Raw genomic sequence first — 22102 nt, 5'->3', positions numbered from 1 at the left:
TAATGGAGATCCTTTATCGTTATTATTCCTCTTCTCAGCACATGCGGATTAAGAATTGTGTTCAGTCATAATTGACTTCAAATCAATTCTTCTGACATCTCTCTTTCCTCTTCCATTGGAAATATATGCAAATTCGTTTTTATCTTATGGTCTAGGGTGAGGAAAATAATGAACACTGCTCCACTTACCTGTGCCTTTAGAGTAAAAAGAAAATGGCTGACGTGTGGCACTTTTGATGGTGCTGAGGATACAAGAGAGTGTCTCAGCAGAACTGCTTGCTGTGCAGCAAACAAGGACCGCTGTACAAAACATAGCAATGATGAAGTGAAGAGAAAAAAGGATTGGAACAAGGTAAGTGGCCACATGTAAGGTTAAAATGGTGATTTGCGCTCTCCACTGAAATATCTCACTTGGCGCCGAAATATCTCACTCCCTGCTGAAATGTCAAGGTGGACAGATGGACACACTTGCTTATAACAAACAGGGGTTAATACAAATAACAGGTTCACGCAATGATACGAGACAGACATGTTAAGCACCCAACGAGGACAAAGCACAAAAGGCAAACATTTATACATGCTGGAAGTGCTGCTCACGATCAGGGTAATTGGGAAAACAAGGAAACACGGAGCAGGAGTGCCCCCTCCGGAGTCAGTTCCTGACAATCTCACGCTCTGCTGAAATATCCCGCTCTCGCTGCACTGAATAGATAGATGTCAGGACTCATTCCCATCCTGAAGCCATGAAAATATATAAAAGAATAATAAACTTCAGTGATTATTATATGCAATACATGTGTATAAGTGATAAAAAGATTAAAAAAAAAAAAACACATTATTCCAAATAGTGCAACTACACCCTTCTTTGTGGTCAACAAAAAAAATGAAAAGGCAACATTTTCTACGGAGATTGTGGCAGAGGCTTTTTTATATTTAATATAAATCTTGAGTCTTCAGAGTTGCCACTCTTTGACTGTTCCGCAGAATATTGTCATACCAAAATAATGAAAAAAAAGTAGGCGTGTCACAAACCTTGCCTTAAATGCATCTTACCTGAAGTTGTATCTTAAATTATCCAGTTTACTAATCTTGAAGTATACATTGCATGACAGTGGTTGCAAAATCATTAACAGCGTATTTCGAAATGTGTTCATTTAATGGAACAAGGGCTGGCCTTGATATGCTGTTGAGCAGAAGGTGACAGTTTCCAAATATTCTGAGTCCGGCATCAATATAAAGCCCATAGGGTATTAATTATTCCTCCGTTGCACTTTGGTGGGGGGATGGAGTTTTGTGTGATGTCCTCAGCAAAGATCAGGCTCAGTGAGATGTGCTCACATTGCTGCTTGCGATTGTATTTTTAGAGTTGTCATTGCCAGAGGTGGCGAAGGACTTTGAATTTGGTTGCGCGTGCTCTCATTCCTTCCCTTTCTTCCTTTCTTTCTCAGCTATAACACACCCAACAGTTTCAATTAAGGAATAAGAAGTCGCATTAGGCAAGAAACACTGGGGATAATGGACTTTCTCTGTTGCTCGGAGAAATGGGCTTGTCCCCGGAGACCCGCACATTTCCATTATTAAACCGAAGGCTGAAGCAGCCAAGCTGTTTTCAGTCCTGCGGACTCGGACTGGAATTACCTGAGCTGGGGGAATTTCAGCATGTACGAGAAGTGAACACTCGAGTGAGCACTGCTCCCGTGGCCCTGTAATTGCTGTCAGCTATCTGGGCGCTTTAGTATGCTTTTGGAAATGCCTCATTTAAAAGTATTCCAAATGAGACATGCTTCGGCCGGGCCGAGCTGTGAATTGCTGCGGAGGTGGGAAGACAACAGTTGTCCGTTTAGATTAAATGCTTTTTAAAGTCAGAAGGTGCAGCAGATTGGTGTTCCCAGGCTACTAAGACATGGCAAGGGACATTTGATATGATTTTAATTTTCAGTTAGTTGCACCAGCTAAAAGAAAAGAGAGCCCTTAGTCTGAGGACAGAGAGGCAATGAGCTGCAGAAATCAATGGGGGACTGGAGCAGGCAAATGGAGCTTGGCTTTTAATATTCCACTGCACTAAAGATGAGGGAACAGGTTCCTTTGTGTTGACATGACCCCACGTTTAGACAGCTTGACATCTAGTTATGCAGACATCTGTATCGAAACAATGCTCTCTTAAGGTGATCCATGGCAACTGCATTTTGTATTCAGGCCACATCGTTGTACTGTAGCGACTCGTCTACAGAAACTCCATCGAGGCGGATGTGCTGGGTTGGACTCCATCTCAATCAGTGTCCAGCCAGGCCTGGGACCAATTGATCGAGAATGTGGGGGGGTTGGAGACACAATGGGATACACCGCCCCACAAAAACGGATCGCCAATACCCATCAGTTCACTCTCCCCCTCCGGGAGATTGAGCAACATGTTTTCTTTTCCCCAGTCGCCCTGTTCATTAGCCTTTGAGAGGGAAACAGAACGGAGGGAAAGAAGGAAGGAAGTAAGGGAGTAAGGAAGCGGGAAGTGGGTTCCGGGAAGGGGGGGGTGTAGGGGCAGGGTGGATACCATGCTGGTCTCACAACAGCACAGCATTCCACCTGCTAATGGCTGTTTTCTTGTTGATTCATTGGTTTAATGTCCAGTAGAGAGAACGCCTGGTTTGTTAAGGACCAGGGAAGGTGAGATGAGTGAGACTAACAAGAGACAAAAGCAGCAAGTTTTTTGTTAATCATTTTTGCAATTATGTTCCCACACGGATATGAAAGGCCAGGGTAATTATTTCACATGAAACTCATACAGTTGCACAGGACCCTGCATTTACAAATTAGCTGCTGGGAAGGTTTAATTAAGGGGGTAGGTACTATCAATGAATTGGGTAATATGCAATTTCTTACATAGAGCTGAGAAAAAATAATCATAGCTTCTCTCTCCGCAAATTGAAATGGATAAATCTTTGGAATAAAGTGATGTACGAGTGGACTTGTGTTCTCCTGTTTGTTTTGGGGCATTGGTTCCCTCCCACAAGCCAAAGACATAAAGTTGAGTTGAATCAGGAAACAGCGATGCCTGCAAATCTGTAAGAGTGTTCACCCTTTGATAAACTGCCGCCCTTGCTCCTGTCAAGGGCCTGACAAATACTGGGCAACCATCCAGCTGCCCTGTGACCCTGACCTGGAGGTTTAGGAGGAGGATGGATAAAAGACACTTTTTATTTAACTCATCTTTTGATGACAAGTTCAACAAAAATTCACACTGGCTATTTGGGTTAGAAATTGTGTACAATAATGTCCAAGGCAATATTGATCTTAATTATGTCCATTATTATTCAAGGTATTAGTGCCAGTCAGTATAACCATCTGATTATTCAGAACTGTCCAAATAAAAAAATATACAGTACAGGCCAAAAGTTTGGACACACCATCTCATTTAATGTGTTTTCTTTATTTTCATGACCATTTACATTGGTAGATTCTCACTGAAGGCATCAAAACTATGAATGAACACATGTGGAGTTACATACTTAACAAAAAGTGGAGACCTGACCTCCACAGTCACCGGACCTGAACCCAATCGAGATGGTTTGGGGTGAGCTGGACCGCAGAGTGAAGGCAAAGGGGCCAACAAGTGCTAAACACCTCTGGGAACTCCTTCAAGACTGTTGGAAAACCATTTCAGGTGACGACCTCTTGAAGCTCATCGAGAGAATGCCAAGAGTGTGCAAAGCAGTAATCAGAGTAAAAGGGCGGCTATTTTGAAGAAACTAGAATATAAAGCATCTTCAGTTATTTCACCTTTTTTTGTTAAGTACAAAACTCCACATATGATCATTCATAGTTTTGATGCATTCAGTGACAATCTCTCAATGTAAATGGTCATGAAAACACATTGAATATCTAACACCCCCCTAAGTCCCAAAAACCTTACTTAAGTTTTGGAGCATCACTTGGGTTAATGTGTTAATGTGTGACAAATGTATTCAGAGCGCACTAGCAGTATGCTTTTCTGTAGCATTGATTCTTAAAAAACATCTCAATGAGAAATGCACAGACTGACCTGACAGGCTAAATGCTTTAGGATTAACATATTCTTAGTTGGGGCTAGAGAATGAATCAAAATTGGAAACAGCAGAGTTATAACTTAAATGGGCTGAACATGGCTTGCATTTCAGGGGGCACAGATGAATAGGGTAATTGGTTTCAGACATCAGCAACAGATTTTCCTAATTAAAAGCTCCCTTTGAAGGAGGTAGAGGCAGACTCGCACAGAGAACACATTGGGGAATTCTGTTTCAAAGTGGAAGACTAATTTAGGAGCTGCACAAGCATGTTTTCATTAGGAGTAACTTTAATAATTGTGTCCTCGCAAAAAGATCCAACATTCAACGCTTGCCAATTAAGGCTCAAAGACAAAACTCCCATCTTTTGTCCCAAATTTCTTGATGACAATGAAAGACAGAAAGTGAGAAACTATTATTTCAGACCACTCCCAGCTGTTCTAAGTGCAAAATTAGGACTGTTTGGGCACTTTCTAAATTCTTAATTAATTCTGATCATTCTTAAGAATAAAGCTTGCTGTAAGGCATTTTTAAAACTATGTTGGGAAAGAGGCTCAGACAGGGAGTAACATGGAAAGGATTCTGGCAGTTGTTAAAAACGAATCAATCAGCAGACTCTGACAGTAAAACGAAAATACCATTTAGATGAAATTACTTTCATTTTCTCAGTTCAAGTCAAGCAACTTTTGTTTTAAAAATAAAGTGCTGAGTCGGATGATGGGCCTAAAAATGCTGTGTACAGCATGCCACGTGGTACTGAGTGTGTTTAAATATGTTCACTCTCCAGAAAAAAGACACGTCCAGACCAGAAGTGTGTTGCACCCTTGGCAACTGCGTGTCTCCATTTCAAAATAATGTGAATGCGCATGCAAAAGACGCATCATCAGAATCGGCCCAAAAACTCCTTCGCTGTCTGTCTCCATCTTTATGTAGGTATTGCTATGCTAGGATGAATTTTGCATTCGTTTCGTAGGTCAGATTTGTCACATATTTATTAATTAATCAAAGTGATGAATGCATTGATTTTGACAGCCCTATTCAAAATATTTTTTCTCACTCAGCACTACAATTGTGAAAGTGACATGATTGCCATTGTGAAACACTGCAGCACAGCACATGGTGACACGGTGAAATGTGTTGCGCTGCTTTTAACCATCACCCTTGCTGAGCAGTGGGCAGCCATGAAAGGCGCCCGGGAAGCAGCGTGTACTTTGCTCATTGGGTCTGTTTCCTTACCCGTTACCACCACTGCCCATGTGCTGAGAAATACAAAAGGAAGAATGACTTGGGCCACGATTCTCCGCCAGGACAAGGAGGAATATTGTACAAGAGTGGTCATTTACTGCTCAGATGTTCAAAATCTTATTTGCTCATTGAAGTCAGATTGGCCTATGGGGAGGAGAGGAAGGGACTGCACATGGTGGGTAATGGGGAAGGGGAGAGCTTCCCGCATGTGCCGCTTGCCCCTCCCCAAACTGCTCTGAATTTGAGATGCATGCACACGCAGCTGGTCTCGTCTCCCACAATCCCATGGCTGGGCCTGAAGGCACGTCTCTCTGCTGGAGGCACACCGTGGTTGTCTGGCAACCCTGGATCAAAAGGCACTTGTGTATGGTGAACACATTAATGCGCGACGCAGACAAGTGCCATGCAAAGAGTACAAGGCAACAAGTAAACAATGGCTTCTATCTAAATCTGAGGCTTGTTTGTGGCCTGGTTTTCCTCATTCTGTGTCATGACATGCTCACAACTCATCGGGGACTTCAGAGAGAAGGCTCACTTCACTTGGCTGAACTAACATTTAAACATTTCAGAATGTTAGACAGACGGATGTTTCATTAGCATTTTCCAGGACACATCTCCTGATGCGAAGTAAAATTGATTTGATGCAATTAAACATAATTTGCTATCTCAGACCCTGCTGTTTATGCACATGGTCGTCAATACCTCAGTTCAATGATTTTGTGCTAAATACTGCTGGAGACGTCATTTTCATTTTCTGTCCCAGCTTCAAGAAGCAACAGGCAGAGATTTAAATTCTCAATTCCAAATTAAGATATACTTTGATGAAGCTTTTAAAAGCCTATTTGCCATCCATTTAGAGTGACATTCTCGCATGTAGCAATAGTATACTTCAAAAATCAGGTTGCAAAGTAGCGCTTTTATTTAGGGAATCCCAGTCTTACTGGATGAGAAATGACTGACATCTTAAATGCACAGAATTAAACTGAAATTGTTTGATTTTTTAATGCTATAATTTGTAATCAGTGATTATTCCCTTTAGGGCCTAGTGAGATTTGATTTATTTTACAGTAATACACAGCACAATATACACTTTTCTTTCTTTCTTCTTTTCATCTTATTCTTTTATAAGAGCACAATAAAGAAAACAAAGTCTACATACAAACAAGCAGCATTTCCTTCATTTGTAGACAAACCCATCATACCCATCATAACATACATATGTTATATTTTCAATAATATTGTTTTACATAAATACAGCAAGTAGAAATCTGGGTACAGCTAGTTGTCATAACAGCAGAAAGGAGCTTCTTCCTCAGAACGCTGCATTGCACTCCATGTGGTACATTCCATGATGCAGGACAGAGTTATGGCCTGTTTATCAAAATACAGCACCTAAAAAAATATTTTAAGTTTTAAATCACATTTCTTCATAATTTTTTTCATAAATGAATCAAAACATATATAAATAAATAATGCTCATATGTATGTTACAAATTCATACAAAGTATCTTTTGTGCGCTGCAGCACTTTTTTTCTTCTTGTTGTGTGATATAAATCCTACAGCATCCTGTCCAGGGCAACTATGGTTTCAGCAAAACTCACTGGCCATCAGCGTTGAACCAGACGCCCATTGGCACATGAAGCATGCAAGAGTGAACGATCCACCAGGATCCTCCCTAACCTGATTCTCTGCATGTTTCTTGACTGACCGAAGAACTGTCACAAACCATGAGGCGCCCTGTTTTAACCAATCGGCTCAACACCAGAAGGCGCCAAGTCCAGTGTAATTGCGATGGGACGGACCGTCGCACGCCTGAACCTGATCACGCCTGTCAAGGTCAAAGGCTCAGAATTGCGTGTCGGGCAGCACATCACCCCTGACTGCATGCCCAGCTCTACCTCTGCTGGCATTCGTTCCTGCTGCAGGTGGCCTGCCTCTCGATGCGCCATGTTCCCTCCTCGTACGTGCAGTAGCAGATGGTGCACTCGTCAATCTTCACCTCGCGGCCGGCTGGAATCACGGCAGTGTCCGCATAGCAGTTTGGTCCTTAATGAAAAAAAATGAAAGAGGGAGAAAAGGGGAAAAAAAAATTAAAATGGGGTAAAATGGCCACATTCTACATCCTTGCTATTGAAATAAACATGCAGGGTCCTGGAAAACTAATGTCAGAAGGATTTCTTTGAAACCTGGCTGGCAAATTACGTAGAAAGTACACATTCTAAAGAAAATGGGAGTTCAGCCTCCATTCTGTGCCCGTTAGATTGGAAGTTGCGCAGAGACTGGCTGAATAGCCCCATTCAGCCCCAATCTCCTTTCATTCAATCTAAATAAATAAATAAGTAAAACGAGAGCGAAAGAGACAGCAGCAACGTGTGCTGACTGTTCTGTCTCCCCGGTCTATTTCCATCTTGAAAAACACAGCTACCGGCCTCGGATGAAACATTGCTCTAAAAAAGAATACAAGTATAATGTCTGTATGTTGAAGACAGGTGTATGTGACAGAGATAAAGATGGCGAAGGGGCTAAAGAAAGGGTGGGCTGTGCCTCCGCAACGAAGACATTTGTGTCTTCATCAAAGCACAGTCGGCCAGAGACTCTAGAATGCGCAAGAGCTGCAAATGCCTTTTAAGCATTCAACAACATAAACAGCGCTGTCTTCCTAAGGGCCATTTATCAAGGTTCCATTTCAGCAATATACAATACGCAAAAAGCACTCACATGTATTTTTAAAATCTTTTTGTGCAGGACCTTTGTGATATTCTTTAATCATTAATATCCTAAATGATTTACTGGAACCCCATTATAATAAGAGTTCATCAAAACTTCCTTTCCAGTCCAACAAATGGTTTTTAATCAAAGAACAAAGCCTGTGGGAAATGTCAGTAATTAAGATGAAATTTTAATAATGACAGTCTGTTAACATGACATCATTGGATGACCCCGAATGATTGCAACATTTAGACAAAAGACCTGACTCGTGGCAGCAACCGTGTTCTCTCAGTGCCAATATATTTACTATATTCTACTTCAGTCCCAAATTTGGGATTTGCAGAACTTAATCTGCTGTTTTTAGACAAGATTGCCCTGAAATCGTAAGGAACACCAGTTCTGGCACAGAATATTATCAACTAAGAATCTCCTTGGAAGAAAGGGTGACTTCTAATGGATTTTGACAGAATTTACTTAAATTGCATGAAGAGACGTTTCTGTGTGTGTGTGTGTCACACACACACACACACACACACACACACACACACACATATATAAAGCATCATGGAAGTACAGGACACAGTGCTTGCGTGCAGAGCTGAATTGGCCCAGCTGAACACACAGTAAATACACAGTGAATATATAGAGTATATACCATGGGCCAGCTCATGTACTGGTAGGTGAGCATTACATGAAATTATTTCAAGTAGTTCTACCATTCAGAATTATTTTTAGCCCTACTGCAGCAAAAAAGGTCTGTGTAAATACAGTTTACTCTACTTTTAGAAATCATTAATTCAATCAAAACAAAAGCAATGGTACAGTTTTATGCTACAATAAGAATACTTCAGCAAAAACATGTAATTTTTTTCCCCTAATATTTTAAAATTGGACCAGGCCATGATTATGGGATCAGCTGACCATTTTCATGTTGATTTCTTGTTGTCCCATTGTAAAATACAACAATAGCGATTTACAATCAGTAGTTACAAGGTTAAGTGTCTTGCTCAGGTACACAGTGTGTAGGCCTACACAACCTTTATATTTCTTAATGACCTCTATTATACATGCTATTCTTTTATATGCTGAAACCAACTTTAATTTTGTGCTTTATTACCGTATCATTACTACATTATTACGTTTTGGAAAAAAATATGTTTTACCTTAGAACACAGTTCCAGTTAAAGATTGTTACTAGTTAAAGCCATTTTGTGAACTCCTACATTTGAGGGTAACTAATGGAAAACACTTTTTTTCTGATATGCCACTCTTACCATCCTAATGTACATGGAGACAGAACTGCAGTTGTTTGCCATGTTCTGAAATGAGCACGTTCAGTAGCTATTTTTTAAAACCGTTCCTGACTTACAAAGGGCATAAATCATGCGGTTTGTCATTTTATCTTTTCCATGTTGATGGATGACTGAGGGACTTTGTCCTTTGTGTCATCCTATATTTGTACCCCAGTTATTCAGGACATAGATTACATCTTAAAACTCAGACATGTTCAGTGAAAAATAGGAAACCTGCTTCAGTTACATTGTGTTCATTCTGCATGAGTGCTAACCAGGGTGCCATGTTTATGAGGGCACTGTATATTCACCATACAGGGAGTGCAGAATTATTAGGCAAGTTGTATTTTTGAGGAATAATTTTATTATTGAACAACAACCATGTTCTCAATGAACCCAAAAAACTCATTAATATCAAAGCTGAATGTTTTTGGAAGTAGTTTTTAGTTTGTTTTTATTTTTAGCTATTTTAGGGGGATATCTGTGTGTGCAGGTGACTATTACTGTGCATAATTATTAGGCAACTTAACAAAAAACAAATATATACCCATTTCAATTATTTATTTTTACCAGTGAAACCAATATAACATCTCCACATTCACAAATATACATTTCTGACATTCAAAAACAAAACAAAAACTCGATAGTTCAAGAGAGACACTAAATGGAAATGATTGAACTTCTCCAAGGCATTCATCATTAGTGATACCAATGAAAACAATTGTCTATCTGCATGCTGAAATCACTCCCACAAGCCCCTGCCGCCTCCAAGGTAGCAAACCTTGGACTCTCATCTGCACTCTAGTAGATGTTTCACACTGATGGCACCGTAAATGACACAGGAATACATACAGGAATATGCCAATAGTGCTGTTTAAAGCCAACATCCTTACTAAAATCATGCTCAGTCTCCACAGAAATCAACATGTAGCGTAAGAGAGGAAATAAACATAGAGAAGGGTATTGCGGAAATTAACTTTTAGTTTAACAGGAATGATTCAAGGATTTTTATCCTAATTTAAATACCCTGCGGATTCACAACAGGGGAATTTATTTGTCAAACAAGATGGCAGGAGAATGAAAATGGCCACCATAACGCTAACCATAAACGTTGCTTCAAACACTGATATTTCATTCATTTGTTCATTTTGAGCTGCAAAACAGACATTATCTTTGAAAGGAAGCTGTACAGACAAGCACTCCAGCACATCAATCAACACAGGAAATTTGGCAGCAGCCGTCAAACCATCGGCACTGGCGCATTCATTACGTTCTGGGCGAGCACTTGAAGGCCCACATGAATATAAACTCCATTCATCAAGAACATCTCTATCCCAGATAATGCTGAAGTTTTCCTGTAAATATGACTGACGTGTCTGCGCTATGCAAATGTGCGCCTGTTTACTGCGTCGTCAAAGAACAGAGAAGATGGAGGCAGGAAAGGGGGCACGTTTAAGATGAATGGGGAAGGGGGCGAAAAGGAGAACTGAGCAGTAAGTGCATAGATCAGAGCATGAGCACATCACACTAGATGCACACAATGCAATGTAGACACCAACAAGCAAGCAGAAGTGGGAAGAAGTCAGATCTTCAAGATCCTTAACGCCTCCAAAATATCAAAGGTTACACAACAAGGGGATATCATAAAAACTCAAGGGTAGAGGTAATTTCGGTTCAGTTGTGATGGAGAATTACGAAACGGAAGGGTCTAAATTTAGGTAAGAGCACAAGCCGTTAGCTCTCATTAGAGCTGCCAGCGAGAGACCTGAGAGCAGAAGCAATGGGCGCAGCACAGCGACTCGCGCCCAGTTAATGCATCATAAATGCTGCAAAACGTTCAGAGCTTTAGTCAAAAACACCAAGTGAGATTGTTTAAATTGAAGATGTTTGAAACTGTGATTTCCAAAAGGCATGAATCTTTCATTTCCCCACGTTTCTGCGTGTGAGCCCAGATGGGTGGACTCATGAGGCAAAATTTGTAGGCTCTATCTTGCCAAATGCATATTTTCATACATTTACTTATGAATGAGATGTCTATCAAACAGATTGAGGTTTCCATTAGTGTGTCTCAAAAAGTCAAAAGCACCATTTAAGAAGCGTGTTTCACGTGACAAGAACCATGTGATGAAAAGAGCAGAAAATTAGAAACAACGACAACATGGATAAATCAATAATGACACAAACAAAGCCAATGTGTGATGAAGGCAGAGACATGGTTTCCTTCTCAAATACCTCATCAACAACGTATTCTCGGTATTTCCTACCCAGATGTAGGGTAATGGTGAAAATGGTGACAAGGCAGCAGGGACTGGGGCCGAATCTGCATGCATCTCTGCTCTCTGGCGCCCAGACGGGCAAATTCTCGTCCCCGCTGATACATATTTATGCTACTGAAGGTAAAGAGTTTAAGGTGCTCAGATGGTGATTTGTACAGCCTCTCCTAAGCTCCCATGAAACTGATTTGCACAAACCCCCGTCCCCCCCCAGCAATGTGGCCCCTGCAGCTGACCTGCCGCGGTTTGAAGGGCTGCTGGCGGTGGATCAGACTGTTTATCGCAACCTCGCCAGATTAGTCGCGACCTCAATGTCTGAGCCTTCAAGAGGTACGCTTGTTTTCTCTTTGCGTTGCTAAGGCGATGGCCAGCTCAAGAGGCGTAAGAAAATGAAACGCTCCAGCAGAGCGGGCGGGTTCGGTAACCTGGTCTCACGTTAGAATACACGCATTTTGTCCGTGTGACGCATAAGGCCCGTACAGGCGCCAAGCCTGAGTTTACGTCTAGAAAAGGTGACCGGGCGAGTCAGGTAGCTGATGCATAAATAAAAAAATGGGTTCCGAGATAACTGGGCCACACGACATGACCGGGGAAGTTGTCAGAATTCGGACATGAGAACTTGGCCCAGTCCGCAATCAACCTGTAACCATTCCGCGGAATAAGTGACACATTCCACGAGGGATTCATATTTATTGACAACTCGGGGGGACAGGCCTGCGGACAGGACCGGAGTTTTCGCTCCCACCGCCCCCGCCTTCTCCCTTCCAATCCGACAAAACGCCACACACAGATGTTCTTTGATATTCATGAACAACTGCCTGTGGTGGATGTTAGCCGTGGCATTCACTTTCATCCCCCCCCCCCCCCCCCTCCCCCGGCACTTCCTCAAGTGTCTCTTGGCACACGGCGCAAACCACGAGTCCCGGCCGCTGCGCTGCATCGCGTCTAATGCTCCACTTCAGGGCAGCAGAATGAAGATATCAGGGGTCTTTATTCTTCTCAACTGATCATGCTGGCCGCTGAATGTTTGTGGCGCAGTCTTATCACAGCGGAAACGTCCCTCAACGCCACATCAGCTTTGTGCAACGAGTCTCTTGCATTACTCGCCGAATGCTAACGATTTCAGAAAGAGCTGCTGGGCGGTTTGAGCTAAGAAGCAAACTTGCCTTTTGTTGATACGTATGTAAATTGTAGTCCTATGATATTTGCAAACCTGCCATTAATTGCTAATTTGCATAATGGTGATAATACAATCCTAAATGTTATTTTCAGTCTAATAACTTTATATGGCACAATGCTTAACTAGCGACAGAGTGAGAAAAAAAATAAACATTCTGAAAAATCACAGATAAAAAAACACTCATTACACTATAAAAATATTCAAATGTGGATACGTGAAAACAGGTTTTCATTAACATATTTGTAGATAATGGGTAGATAATAAAATAGGTAATATTCATGAAAAAATTATATATATATATACACACACACACACAAAGGTACAAAACCATCTCCATCAGTCAACACTGCTAAGTAATTCCACCAGCACTGAGCCGTGCATGAGAAGTCTGTAGCCGGTCTCCTTACTGGGGGAAAGCAGAGACTCCATGCCGATTTCAGCTGAATTAGACACTGCCAAGAGCAATATTGCAAGTCATTAGCCTGCTGTCAAATGACAAACAATAATTAACATAGGTTGCTTGTAGGAGAGTTGTGCAGCGGCGCTCTGTCAGTGGAGAGAAGTGCACCTTATCATTAAATGATACCACAACAGGGCTTTGTGCTGCTTGGCTGCTGCCGTTTATTTTATGTAGGCTTTGCTTGGGTTGCATTACTTAAAAGTATGTTACAGAGCAACCATGGCCAGTGTACTGAAAAAAAAAGAGGTCAATATGATTTGTGTGCTTTTTGACATTTTTGGAACATTATTGCTCTGGAAACCATCAGCTGTATCTGGCAACACTGCAGAGCATGAACAGCTTACCACGGCAAAGTGGTAAAATTGATTATTAAAACATTAATCCTGTTTGATATAAATTACTGAAACAATGTGAAATATAACCTACTGACACACATGGCTATTATTTAAAAATGTTACTGATTGTCAGTGCAGTAAATTACAGTATAGGCAAACTTTTGAAAGAAGACAAAGACAATATAAACCTGTAACTAATTTCCTTTTTAAGATGGAGAAAAGGTGCATTGCATTGACATATGTGCCACATACGACACATAAACCATGTCATAATGTTGCTAACTCTTCCCCTAAATCATTGGTTAACTGGTTCTTCGGAACGCTAACAAACAATTTATGTTTAAACCCTGCTATCTGTATTCTAGTCATTTTCGCGTTTAAATTGTATGGCTACGTCTCATGCAAAGCAACACTCAACACTAGGTTAGAATACAGAAATCAGAGGTTTCCCAGCGAGTTAGAAATGGAGGCAAAATGTAGCTGTTTCTAAATCGATGCAGCCTATTCAATCCTCGTTCCACCACCATTTCACCCACCTAAATGAAGCTGACAGCTCTAATTTCCTCTTTCAGTATCAGATATTATCATTTTCATTGACTCTGTGCCGTGGTTTTCAACCAGAAAGTAGTTAAAAGGTCCCACTTAGAAAAACATGAAGACAAGCTTGAGTCAATTTGATTCTAATGGAACCGTCATTAGCTCAATTAATCTATCACTCTAATGAAACCCTGCCAGGCTGAGGGGATCTCACGTCTACATTACAGGATGGGCACTGCTCTTTCCTATCAAATTTCTTAACTTTGCCTTATGCGTTTTTATTTTTTTTTAAGCCCAACGCAGATGACAATTATTCATCGCAATAAGTTCGAGTGACTTTTGACACTCACTCAAGTCCTGTCTTGGGAGGCAGTGTCGCCAGGAGCGCCTTTGAAGTCTTACTTCACAACCGTCAGATATGCAGAAATCTCAGGAGGTCACAGCATCTGTTGAAGTTTTGCGCGGCATATGCAGCATATCCTTTGTGCCTCAGCCGCTCCGAGCGGCGCGGCACTGAACTCCACCTCCTCTCACTCATTATTGACCGGTGTGAAGCTCGCGCGAAGTGCAAACCAGCAAGACTAATTGCCCTGCTGCTCTTTCTGAGGGAAAACGATCATGGATGGGGGTTCGAACTGTAAAACGGCAGTGAGAAAGTGAAGGAGTCATTTCCCAGGATTGCAGCATTCATTCAAGGATCTGAGCAGACAAGAGGCCACCTGGCAAGGGCTCTGCCTCTGTTCCCTTCGCTTCGCCGCGCCGCTACATTTGGTAAAGCTGAAGCTATGGTAATCGGTGACAGGGAGCCTAGCTTAAATCCTTGCAATCCATCTTAAAACCATAACCCTCTTATGCATGTGTGAACCCATGCATTTGTTGTGCTCTGGGAATATTCGGAAACTGTAATATCAAACTAGGATTTTAAATAATTTATTGCACATTTTGCAATAAGATTATCATGACTAATCTTAAGGCTGAAGCTTGGGAGAAGTTTGGGAGAGACAGGGAGTGACAGGGAGATAAAGTGACTGAAATGATTGTCATTGAGATACACTGCAGCAGAGCACACGGTGACACAACGAAATGTGTCGTCTGCTTTTAACCCTCACCCTTGGTGAGCAGTGGGCAGCCATGACAGGCGCCCGGGGAGCAGTGTGTGGGGTCAGTGGCACCTTGGCGGTTCAGGATTCGAACCGGCAACCTTCTGATTACGGGTCCGCTTCCTTCGCCGCTAGGTCACCACTGTCCACGCCGCAGACTGTGAAAATCCAGAAATGAGGACTGATTCACCTGAGGCTTTCACAACCGCTGTGAACTTTCACCGTCCATCGCCATCTATATGCAGGGATATGAAACACTGATATTTAAGTAAATCTTTTTTAAATGAATCACAGCAATTGGAATGTTCCCCTTGACAGCAACGCAGCTTTCATTTATCTTAATTATTAGATGTTCTTAATTGGCATTTATTATAATAGCCATATTCCCTTGTTTGCTGTCATCAGCGTGTCTCAAGTTAAACTGCCAAGTCTGAGATAAATATCCTCAGTCACCATTCCTTTTTGCTGAAGGAGGCAACGTGGCTGGCAGTGCCATGTTAAATTAGATTCATGCAAAGAAAACAAGGGGGCTGCAGCGTGGGGCGTGCTGTCTGAAGTCATCTGAAAGAGCTCCAGATAATCAGCCGTGATCCAAAGAGCTTCTCCAAAGACAGCGTAATGTGTTCCATCGCTGAGCCCCTCACACGCTAACTAGCGCTGCTGCCACAGCCCTCGGGTGGAATCGAGTGTGCACATGGCAACCGCTGAGAAAAAAAATGTTCCTCTGTGCGGCAAGTGCTACGTACAGAGACTATGGAGCAGAGAACCTTCAGCATTTAGTAAGCACACTGCACTATTTTTGTGAGTGAAATATGGAGTGATTGGATTCGGGGTGTTTGGGGAAGGAACGGAGAGTCTGTGAATTTGAAACCAGTCCACAGCAGGACTGCATAACCAGCATACATGATACACGATGATGCAAAAAAAGGACATTTTCTTTGCTCTATATGAGGTGTGGCGTGTCCCTGTAACTACTGATTGTAAGTCGCTCTGGACAAGGGTGTCTGATAAATGCTGTAATGTAAATGTAAGCAGACCTTTTTTGTTTTTAGCCATTTATTTCTGTAAATCCTGAAGATTTACAGAACTGACATTAGCAAACCCTGTACTACGTCAAAATAGCAAAATCTTGAAAATAATGCAAATAAGTCCAGTGAAACATGAGTGGTATAAGTACACATATACACATATAATAATTCCTTGTGCTAATGAGTAATATACTGTATATTTAATTGCACATATTTATAAAAGTGAATGTTTAAGTAAACATATCATTCGAATTAAATATTAATTTAAATTACACATTTAATCTATGTGTTACCGCTGTTGAAATGTAAATGGATTCATTTTCAGTTTATAAATGTGCAAGTTGTTTGAGCTGTAATTCTTGGCCCGAGCCGGGTCGGGTTTTTGTCATTTTAGTCAAGACTCGGCTCAGGGCGGGTCGAGCTTGCGCGGCAAATGATCAGTCAGCAACCAATAACTTACGGGCTATAGCGATTCAATTCTTTTAAATTTATTTTGGGGATTGGTAAAAGTCTGGACGAATCGCAGCTTGGTTGTGTGTCGTGCGTCGTGCATCGTATAGTGTGCATTATGTACGATCACCAATTCACCCTTCCTGTTTGAAATTTGTGGAATCTCGGCTCGTTCAGATGCGGCAGACACAAGCAAACCTTTTTAATGTGGTCTGGCCTACCTATCATGACTGGAGCCCACTCATGTAGCCATACATGCCGCTGCCTCTTTTTGGATTTTTCTTGGATTGGTCGTGTAACGTGAGCAGTCAGGTCGCCTCGGACTGTACAGTGTGTGCACATAAATCGTGAGCTTTTTCATCTTTTTTTGCATGCTATTTATTACCTCATGACAGGAAACGACCAGGAAAAATCGCAGCTCGTATGTCTAGGGCTCGTAGCTGGCTTTTAAAAAAGCTGTACTTTTCTTTTTGCTCGTGACCACCTAACAAATATCTTTTTCAGATTTCCACCACAAGCACATCTATTTCAGTTTTCGGAAAAAATGTCTATGTGCAAACATAAATGAGACCCCAGGCCTTTTACTGTCAGGAAAAGAGAATGACGTCTGGCCACTCACCACTCTTACAGACTGGGCAGCACTGGTCAGGTTCATATTCCGGGTCTACGCATTCGGTCTGTGGACAGGCGGATACAGAACACAGCACCTCACCACTGGGCTCACAGCGACACTTTTCACACGATGAGACCTACAGAAGCAAAATACACATTCACAGACACTTACACGCAATCTGTACGCATACACACAAGAATAAACAGGTGATAGGTACGGGAGCCAAATCGGCATTGAAACGCCCCTTTGTGTTGCTTCTGTTTCGTGGGGAATTCTCCGCTGTCATAGCTGGTAAAAATGGCAGGAGGCATTTCTGGGTCACTTTTAAGGTTCATGGCATCTGGAAATGTTACAGCCATGCAAGGAGAGGAGGAGGAGGAGGGCAGCTTCTGCTGCTCTGGTGAGTCTGAGCTCTCGCTGTCCCTCCGCAACACGCACATCGTCACACAGACTCACACACACACGCACACACAGACGCCGAACTGCTGATGCGCCCGCGTGGCACAGTGCCGCGACTTAACGCCCCAGAAAACAGATACTGTGGCTTGCTGCTTTGTTTTTACTCTCCAGGCAAGAGGGCACGCGGCCTCGCCGGCAATCCGCATTTGCAAAAGTGCCGCTCCCCTTACCTCCCCAGAGAGCCGAGCAGTCACGCCGAACGGATGCCAACGTGTCATCCTATTTTTTCAGCAACATCTCACACGTCATACGTAATCTCCTTTGGGGGGGGGGGGACCTTCATTTCAACGGTTGTCTGGCCGCTCGCACAACTAATGTCTGCGGCTGCGGATCGGCGTGGTGCGCGTCCCGCACCACGGATCCCCTTGAGAGCTAAGCCCCCAAGACCCAGGGAGATATGCTGAAGTAAGTTCCTTTGAGCGTGCCCTGTGAGATGCTTGGTAGGAACCGCGCCCGTGGCGCCTGCCCGCTGCAGGGAACCGCTGCTAACGTGGCGGCAGCGCAATACAGCAACAGGCCGAGCGAGGGGCTGCTTGAAATGCAGCGGCACAAACAGAGCCTGTGAGAAACCACTGCACCGAGCCTCCTGACAACGTCGTGGGGTGGCGGGCGCGGTGCCGAGAGCATCGTCGCCACACCTGCTGCTCCCAGACATCATTGTCCTCGTGGCAGTAATTGGCCACACCGTGGATCAAGGTGTTTGTGGTAATGATTGGTGCTTTTACAGCAGACGCTGTCCTGGGTCAGAGGGCTGTTGTGAATAATGACGTGTCGGGAATAAGGACGTTCAAAATGCATAGTTACTGTGGTAACCAAGCAAAAATGAAATTAAAAAGACTGTCTCACACAATCGCATGAACAGTATATGTAGTCCAGTTTTAACCAAATTTAAAACCAAATTCACCAAATTTAAAGGATCTGCGCATCAGTGGCGCATCCCCATGTCTCTTCCATGCTTCTCTTGCTGGTATGACTCTATAAAGCCAGTCCCTAATGACTAAAAAAAGTCTAATGTTGGCTCATTAAAGTCAATACCATCATAATCAAAAAATTAAATTTAACTGATGAACGACACTGTCCACCTTCTTCCATCTAGCATGTGAGAATTGTATAGTGAGAGGACATAATTTATATTTTTTGGAACACCTCCAAGCTTAAGTTAATGACAGTTCTAACCTTGAACTCCTCCAGCGATGTGTAGACCTTGCCCCGAAATTCGCAGTAGTTCTTCTTTTCCTTGCACCGTGGGCAGCACTGGCTGGTGTCCACACGCAGGCATCTTGGGTGAACTTTTGGACACTCCGGTTTGGCACACAAGGGTCCATCGTCTGTGCAAACACAGGGGCAGGTGGAGGGGCCAGGGGTGAACTTTTCACCAATGGCGAACACGAAACCAGTCTCATCCATGCAGCCCTTGCCCCGGTAGTCAGGGTATGCGTACTCGTCAATGGCGTCCAAGGAAAGGTCAGGTCCGCTTGTGGGTCCGTCATCTGTCTGCTTCACAGAGTCCTGTTCGCCCCAGGGTTCCTGGCCCTTTCCCTGAGGACTCCAGCTCAGCCGGGCCCTTCCAGCAGTGGTTCGGTTGGAGCCCCGACCTCCCTCCAGGCTGCCAACGTGACTGATCTCCTCCAGGCGCTGTTGAGCACTGGGGCTCAGTGCTCCATCCTTGGCCTGGGTCAGAGCCCTCTCCAGCCGCACCCTTCCGCCACCCTCGGGCAAGGGGACCACAGGATTACCCCAAGTGCCAACCAGCAGGAGCCACATTGCAAAAAGAAGTCCTGTTGTCATGGCAATAGAGTGCAGCATCTCTCTCTCTTTCCCCCGACCACCTGTAAAGGTGGGACGAGACCTGGTCTTACATCTCACATGTCCAACTGCAGCAGAGCCCAGGCTTTCTGCAAAACATGAAAATGCAATCAAGAACTCTTCACCGTGCGAGTGTCCATAATCAAAGCACAATGTCCCTGAAATGCTCGGGGGAAAAGGGCCTGGAGTGATCATCTGCGGTGATGGGGAAATGGTAGGCTGCATATAAACCATTTCAGAACATAATAACAACAACAACAACAACAGTATAATAAAAATCACTGGCAAAAATCTTTATTGAATTAGCTGTTCAAACAGCTATTTTATTTTATATTTCCTATAATATATCAAAGACTCTCACTGGCACCATAAAATGTACAGGACGGAACACATGCAAAAAAAAAAAAACAACGACAAGCCAATGACAGCGCAGTTTCATTATCACAGACTCCTTCACACAACGGCTAAAAACAGTGAAAACATGCATTGCATTCTGCTGCAAAATCAGGCTTTTTAGGCTGCAACAGTCTCCAAAAAAAACAACAGAATTCTGGTAGCGAGTTCTAATAATAATTAAATCAATAATAATCATTCATTTGGGCTATTTATACAAAATTATTAATTTAATTATTATTATTATAATCTAATTTCCCAGACATGTTCTGCACCATCCTTTTTTTTTTTTAAGATCAGAACAGTGGGGAGCCGTCGTTCTGGGACCCTCTTGGTCATATATATTAAAATTCTTTTATGGTACATTTTGGAAGGAAAAAGAAGACTTCATCCTAAATACGCCTTGGCCTCGTTCTATTTCACCCATCTGAAGAGAAGCAAGCTTCACACACTGGAAAGGTGTAAGGATGGGGGGGGGGGGGGGGTTCATGGTGTTATCACACGTCCGGAGAACAGTAGCAACACCAATCTTCCTCCGACACCCGGCCTGCATCACCTCCGCGCGTCAATTTCCACCCAAATCTCTTCACGGTTCCTCAAAGTCCTTCTTTCTTCTCCAGCAATCTGAGGCGCAATCAATACGCTCGATCTAATGGTGTGGACGCTGCGCCCAGGGGTTCATCAGGAGAAAGATGCGGCTGTTGTTCAACCCAGGGCGACAGACGAGCGTTACATAAAGTTTCGAGCTCTGATAATGCTCTATTAAGATTTTATAAAGATATGAATATATATATATATATACCCCCCCCCCATCAGATCCCTCGGGTCTGTAATAAATTGGTGTTGGGACCTCCTGGCATAACTGATGAACGCTGTTGCTGTGATAAACGACACGGGAGCACAACGTGTTACATCACCGACACTTGCACTCGCAGCCCAGCAGCCTAACTGTTGCTTCACCGTCACGCACAGAGACGCGAGATCGCCGGGAATTTCAGAGCTCTTCTTATTATTCCCCCAGTCTGCCGACGGAAAAAACACAAGACGCTCATAATTACAAAGATCACTGGGAATATTATATACATATCAACAAAACAGAGAGAGAGAGAGAGAGAGAGAGAGAGAGAGAGGGGGGTGTTAGTTGTCCGTGTAGTGGACGCATGTGTTATTACATTAGTATTCTAAGTGGGCGTGATTGGACTAAATAAATGTAATACAGCATGCCGAGGCAATGGAGGTTTTACAGAATAAATAGAGACCTGGGCATTGTTTTCCCGAACGTTTTGTACATAACGCGAGGATAAAACACCGATGCCCAGCGAGACGCGTGTTGAGGTGTTCTTACCGCCGCGGATCAGTAGTTGCTCAAGTCCGGGACGCGTGGCGCGTTTCTCTCCGCCGCGACCCAGATTCCTCCCGTTCCTTCTGGTGCGCCCCGACGCCCCGGCATCAGACCATCTCTTCCTCCTCCTCCTCCTCCTCCTCCGGTTTTACACGCAGCGCGGGAGCCGCGCGCCCGCTGCCCGCTCCCGGGGCGCGCGCACACCCCGCGCTGAGGCGACGGCGCGTGACGTCACGCCGGAGTTCGGAGGCCGTGAAGAAAACGGCAAGTCCGTCCACGAGGTGCCACGTTCACCAACAAACTTTTACACGCTCTGCTGTCCTGTTCACACAGTTAGCTGCTGCTGCTGTGTGTGTGTGTGTGTGTGTGTGTGAGAGAGAGAGAGAGAGAGAGAGAGAGAGAGAGAGAGAGAGCGTGTGTATGTGTGTGTGTGTGTGTGAGAGAGAGAGAGAGCGTGTGTGTGTGTGTGTGTGAGAGAGAGAGTGTGTGTGTGTGTGTGTGAGAGAGAGAGAGAGCGTGTGTGTGTGTGTGTGAGAGAGAGAGAGAGAGCGTGTGTGTGCGTGTGTGTGTGTGTGTGATATTCTGCATTGTTTATGGATCTGCTCAGTTGGCACATTGGCAAATGCTGCTTGCCATTTTCTGCCCTTAGCATTGGAAACGCGTGTGTGTGTGTGTGTGTGTGTGTGTGTGAGAGAGAGAGAGAGAGAGTGTGTGTGTGTGTGTGTGTGTGTGTGTGTGTGTGAGAGAGAGAGAGCGAGGGATCACAGTGAAATAGATGTAGAAGTGTGGGCCAACCTGTGTGTTTAGAGGGAGATGGAGGGACGGAAGGAGGGGGACAAAGGG

At 43.6% G+C, this 22102-nt stretch overlaps 1 protein-coding gene across 1 annotated transcript; it reads right to left on the bottom strand.

Annotated features, from left to right (window-relative positions):
• Positions 1 to 6324: 6324 nt before the first annotated feature.
• vwc2 (von Willebrand factor C domain containing 2) lies at positions 6325 to 21593 on the bottom strand. Its single transcript, XM_028988690.1, has 5 exons — positions 21263 to 21593; positions 18895 to 19613; positions 17266 to 17395; positions 7181 to 7328; positions 6325 to 6673 (listed from the first exon to the last, which is right to left on the bottom strand). Exons 2-5 carry the CDS (start codon positions 19522 to 19524, stop codon positions 6646 to 6648), a joined length of 936 nt encoding a protein of 311 aa, XP_028844523.1. The 5' UTR covers positions 19525 to 19613; positions 21263 to 21593; the 3' UTR covers positions 6325 to 6645.
• Between the last annotated feature and the right edge of the window lie 509 nt (positions 21594 to 22102).

This window comes from Denticeps clupeoides, chromosome 8, assembly GCF_900700375.1.
Source record: "Denticeps clupeoides chromosome 8, fDenClu1.1, whole genome shotgun sequence".
NCBI classification, from domain to species: Eukaryota; Metazoa; Chordata; class Actinopteri; order Clupeiformes; family Denticipitidae; genus Denticeps; species Denticeps clupeoides.
This window is presented reverse-complemented; position numbering and strand designations above follow the sequence as displayed.

Coding starts and splice junctions, on each gene's coding strand:
- vwc2 (XM_028988690.1), bottom strand. CDS start 19,524: ATGCTGCACTCTATTGCCATGACAACAGGACTTCTTTTTGCAATGTGG. Junction 17,396..18,894: donor CATCGCTGGAGGAGTTCAAG/GTTAGAACTGTC, acceptor TTGCTTCTGTAG/GTCTCATCGTGTGAAAAGTG. Junction 6,674..7,180: donor AGGAACGAATGCCAGCAGAG/GTAGAGCTGGGC, acceptor ATATTTTTTTAG/GTGCTGTATTTTGATAAACA.